A 5,462-nucleotide genomic window follows, 5' to 3' on the forward strand; every position below is an offset into this window, starting at 1 on the left:
GTATTATAACTAATGAATTTTTTTTAATAAAACAAATAATGAAATGAAAATAATTATAAAATTTAAATTATATAACTGAAATTTATTTATTTTGAAAAATTAAAATAAGAATTTGCTCATTAATGGCTTGACAGAATCGTCAAACTACAATGATAAGCTCCGTTTTGTTGACTTTACATATATATATATTTGCAATAAATGAGCTAAAACAGAGAAGGATACACTGATGCTGTCATACACTTTATGGTGTAACTGTGTAAGATATGAATTATACAAATATAAAAGATGCTATGTTTGATCAACCTTATCTTTATTATTTCAGAAAAAAGAAGCTCAACCAACAAGTAGACAAAAACCCCAGTTATAATATATGGTTCTTTTTATGAAGCTCCCTTTTCCTCCTCATCTTCCTTCCTCACTGCTCCATTTCACATTATTATTATTGTTTTTTATCGTGTGTAAAACAAGGGCAGTTGTGAAACTTCCGCCAAATGTTTCAGTTCCAGCAGTGTTGGTGTTTGGAGATTCAATCGTGGACACTGGCAACAACAACAACAACTTAGGAACAACAGCTCGGTGCAATTACCCACCATATGGTAAAGATTTTGAGGGAGGCAAACCAACTGGTCGATTTAGCAACGGAAAGGTTCCATCTGACTTTATAGGTACGTGTGCTATGCATCTTCAAGAATCCAATATATATAATATCACATAAAATTTATAATAATTAACACATTCAAATCAACCATCCCAATTAGACTGTGTATTATTATATTTTTTTTCTCGTCCTTCCCATATCTTTGAAAAATTAATAGTTGGCAAATGCTAATAATTAAGTGTCTAAGACATTTGTTAAAAAATTAAAATGAAATTCTTTTTTTATTAAAATATATAAAATTGTGCTGTTTAAAACTTATTTTTGTCTTCTCTTGTTATTTCCACAATAATACTTAGTCATTTTAGTTCATAACAGTCACTACTATAAGGGAATCAAAGTGATATGTTTGGGCTCTTCAAATAAATGGTTCCACATATATAAAACGCGAGCTAAATGCTGAGTTCAGGTAATACTTTGATACAAATTACTATTAAGCTTTCGGTATTAATTAATTTTGATGTAAATAAATTACAGTATTATCTAATTACATATCTATTCGTTAAAAGTTATGTCAATAGTAATTTTTAATATATGAAATTTCCTATATTAATAATATATAGAAATTAAACTATTATTTATTTGTTATATATTTGTGTGTATGCATTACTGATATGGATTTTTTTGAGTGACAGATGTGATTTAATTTGTTTGGATGCAACTAAGGACTAAGGAGTACTTAAAGAATAATGGTTAAAAAAATATTCAACGATAATTTTATTAAGTATTTTAAATCATTTTAAAAAGTAAATATTAGATAGTAGTAGTAACATTTATGTTTCTACATATATAATATAATACAATACACATTTCTTTTATTTTAGTTTTTTAACGAGTGGACCTTGAAGTTTATTTTTTTCCTTGCGGTGAAGTCAGTGACATTAAATGGCGGTGGGTATTGGCTTTAAATTAAATAGTGTATCTTAGTTATTATTTTGTGTTGTATTAGCTGAAGAATTGGGCATTAAAGAGTATGTACCAGCATACTTGGATCCACATCTCCAACCTGGTGAATTGGCCACTGGTGTGTGCTTTGCATCTGGTGGTGCAGGATACGATCCTTTGACATCGCAATCAGCGGTACGAACAAAAAATAATATTTATCTTCATCTCCAAATTAATTATTAATTTATCTATATTTCTAATTTCTAATTAATTAAGTTTGTTACATTCTTATTATTATGATAATGAATCAGTCGGCTATATCTTTATCGGGTCAACTAGACTTGTTCAAAGAATACCTAGGCAAATTACGAGGAGTGGTTGGAGAAGACAGAACAAACTTCATCTTAGCCAACAGTCTTTATGTTGTGGTATTTGGCAGCAATGACATTTCCAATACTTACTTTTTGTCCCGTGTTAGACAACTGCAATATGATTTTCCTACATACGCTGATTTTCTGCTCAGCTCAGCTTCTAATTTCTTCAAGGTATGATTAAGTTTCATGACTTTTATCCAAGCAATTAGCAGACATATATAACTCAATCCCCTCGAGTCAATTACAACTATTTTCTTATTAATCCACTTATATTTTATAAAACATTTAGTAGTTAATTTAGATAAAAATAATAATGTTCTTTTATTTAATTAGCAACAGGATTATTAATTAAACATATATTATTGAAAAAGCATAATTATTCACATCTATATTAAATCACATAGTCGTGTTATTTCTAAAAACCACAAAAATAGGTTTTTCAGAGATGATGCAAGTAACAAGTACCAATGATTGTTAACCACTTAACCATATAATCATTACGAGAGTGATGGCTGAGATGCTACATATATACTATATTAGTATATTTATTCTTATTTAAAATCACATTTTAGAATTTTTTATTCTGTTATAAATTTTATTACGAACTTTATGAAATATTAAATAATTTTTTAAGTTTGTCCTTAATTTCTAAATATACCCTATTCAATTATTCTACACTTTCCTACAGGTATTTAATTTTTTCACCTTTCTAATAATAATAAACTGTAATAATAGCCAGTAATATATTACAATTAATGAGATACTAGAAAAATAATTAAGGAGGATAGAAAATTAGTAGAATTGAAAATTTTAAATATTTATTTTTATGTATTCAAGACTATTAGCTAATTTTAACATCTTTTCTTAATTTTTATGAATTGGGTAAAAATGACTTATAAGAATAAATAAATATTGTATCATTCTACAATATTCTCCTGATAATAATTTTAGTACTCTATGAACAATTATTAAATAAAAAAATTAAATATATTTGTTAATTTAATATTTTCTAAACGATAAAAAATGTTTAATACCTTTTATGCTTAACAAGAGGATTATTGTACCTTAAGAAATAACTTTAAAATTATTCGTCATGGCATAATTTATGACCCACTTACTAAATAAATAAACAGTTTTTTTTCAATGTATTTCCATTTTACACTGCTTTTTTGCCATAATGACATTAATATTAATATAAAGTATCTATAAATTTTATGGATAATTAATTTTTACTAACAAATCTTGTTGGTCATTTTTAGTAGAATCTTTGCTCTTAATTCATACTTTCTCCATCCACAAGGTTCAAATTAAAGATCTTACTTAAAAGAATCGAAATCAATATCACTTAAATTAACAATTTATTAATTGTTTTACACCGTCTGAGTATATCAATTTTTTTGTGTTATCCACCGTCTCATAAGTGTCGTGTAAGAAGAAAAATAAGTCTCGAAATAAGTGTTGTTTTAGTTTTTCAATGTAGATTTAATTATTTTTTTCATTAATACCCCTAATAAGTGTATTTTAATTTTTTTTTGTAATATTAATAATAAGGTGAGTATAGTAAAATTACTAATCTTTTTGTGAGTTTATTTATTTATTACTTTTTCTTGGTCTAGTATAAAAAAAATTTAGGACGACACTTATAGGATAAAAGAAGTATTAAAACAATACTCCATTTGTCCAATAATATTTGTCATCCTTAGTTTTTTTACACAAATAAAAAACTAATAAATAAATAAATAAAAGTAGTAATTTTATAAAATTAACCGAATTACCATTAATTCATTTACATAATTTGTTTATATCATTGATATCATAAAAGATATAAATGAAAAAAGTAATTAATATTACATTAAAAAGTTAGAATGACAATCATTTTTTAATAATTTTTTACTTATATGACAAATATTATGAGATGAAAGAAATGCTAAACAAAAAATAGAAATTCCTCTTCTCCAAAAAATGATAATAGAAATTTCATTTAATATTTTTTTATAAATATTTTCTCCATCTCAAATTATTGTTATTTTAGATAACGCACTCATCTTATAAATACTATTAATAGTACAGATTATTATGATAAAGTAGTTTTGTCAAGCTAAAGTATTCTTATTAAAAGAGCTTGCTTGAGTGTAGTAAACTAAAAGATTAACCTGCGGGTTAAGTTCAGTTGTCTGTGGTGTTGGCTGAAAAGACTCAAATCTAATTTGGGTTTCTTATTAAGAGGCCGCAACATAGATTCATATACCACGGCTCTAGTTTTTTCTGACATTTGTTTCGAGTATTTTCATTATTAATATTTTTTTATATTTTCATTGTATTGGGAAATGTAAATTTATATTTTAAAATGGACTTTGAAAAAGTAACCAGTGCATGAAACGAATGTGAGAATGCAGAAAACATCACCCATGTTTTCTCCGTCCCACAAGGCGTAAATTAATTCAGGTTTTCTATAGTTCTAATGAGTAATTAAATATCTTAATTAACACGTACTTGTTTCCTTCTCAAAGGAATTATATGGATTAGGGGCACGGAGGATTGCAGTGTTCAGTGCACCGCCACTTGGGTGTTTGCCATCTCAGAGAACGCTGGCAGGAGGATTAGAAAGAAAAATTGTAGTCAATATTAACGACGCAGCCAAGTTATTTAACAACAAATTGTCAAAGGAGCTGGATTCTCTCAATCACAACTTTCAAGATAGCAGGATAGTTTACATTGATGTTTACAACCCTCTCTTTGACATCATTATAAACTACAAAAAATATGGTACTTAATTTCAATTTTCACTTTTACCGCAAAGTTTTCAATATATAGATATATTATATTTATGATTTAAAGTTTTGCAACATGCTGCTTAATTTGTTAATTTGAGCAGGCTATAAAGTCGGAGACAAGGGTTGCTGTGGCACGGGAACAATAGAGGTTGTGTTATTATGCAACCGTTTCACTCCCTTGTGTCCCAACGATTTAGAGTATGTGTTTTGGGACAGTTTTCATCCTACTGAAAGCGTTTATAGAAGGCTCATAGCTTCTCTTCTTGGAAAATATTTGGATAAATTCTTGTGAGCTAGCTGCACTCATCAAATTCTTGTGTTTATATTCTTAAAAATCATGTGTTGTCGGATTTTCTATTTTTTTGAATTAAACTTCAGACTTAGGCAATTTCTGAGGGATGGTTAATTTGCCACAAAATAAAGCATGTAATAAATTTCAAATGTTACATACAATTTATATATGATAAGCTTAGCCTAATTATTTTTTTCATTGTATATACATTAATTATTACATATATTCTCATAAAATAGCTTATATTTGTTGAAGGAATATGGTAACTCTAACCGTTAATTAATATTCATAAGATAGGAAATTAAACAATTGGAAAATCAAATCTATCTAATGTATTAATTTTATCATAGGAATTTTGCTTTTTAGCATCGGCCAAGACTCAATGCTAAATGTGCATTAGTGTCGACCATAAAATTAATTATTGCACACACACATATATATATATATGCAATAATTAATTTATATACAATTAATAAATAAAA

At 26.9% G+C, this 5,462-nt stretch overlaps 1 protein-coding gene across 1 annotated transcript; it reads left to right on the top strand.

Moving 5' to 3' along the window:
* Positions 1–224: 224 nt before the first annotated feature.
* LOC114383701 (GDSL esterase/lipase EXL1-like) lies at positions 225–5,183 on the top strand. Its single transcript, XM_028343428.1, has 5 exons — positions 225–665; positions 1,605–1,735; positions 1,852–2,085; positions 4,425–4,680; positions 4,790–5,183. Exons 1-5 carry the CDS (start codon positions 371–373, stop codon positions 4,978–4,980), a joined length of 1,107 nt encoding a protein of 368 aa, XP_028199229.1. The 5' UTR covers positions 225–370; the 3' UTR covers positions 4,981–5,183.
* Positions 5,184–5,462: the final 279 nt, after the last annotated feature.

The sequence above is a fragment of the Glycine soja genome, chromosome 14, assembly GCF_004193775.1.
Source record: "Glycine soja cultivar W05 chromosome 14, ASM419377v2, whole genome shotgun sequence".
Taxonomy (NCBI): Eukaryota; Viridiplantae; Streptophyta; class Magnoliopsida; order Fabales; family Fabaceae; genus Glycine; species Glycine soja.

What these genes read in the sequence shown, in the direction of transcription:
- LOC114383701 (XM_028343428.1), top strand. Translation starts at nt 371, where the DNA reads ATGGTTCTTTTTATGAAGCTCCCTTTTCCTCCTCATCTTCCTTCCTCA. An exon ending in CAGCTTCTAATTTCTTCAAG is followed by an intron (nt 2,086 to 4,424) that starts GTATGATTAAGT and finishes TCCTTCTCAAAG; the next exon opens with GAATTATATGGATTAGGGGC. An exon ending in TATAAACTACAAAAAATATG is followed by an intron (nt 4,681 to 4,789) that starts GTACTTAATTTC and finishes TAATTTGAGCAG; the next exon opens with GCTATAAAGTCGGAGACAAG.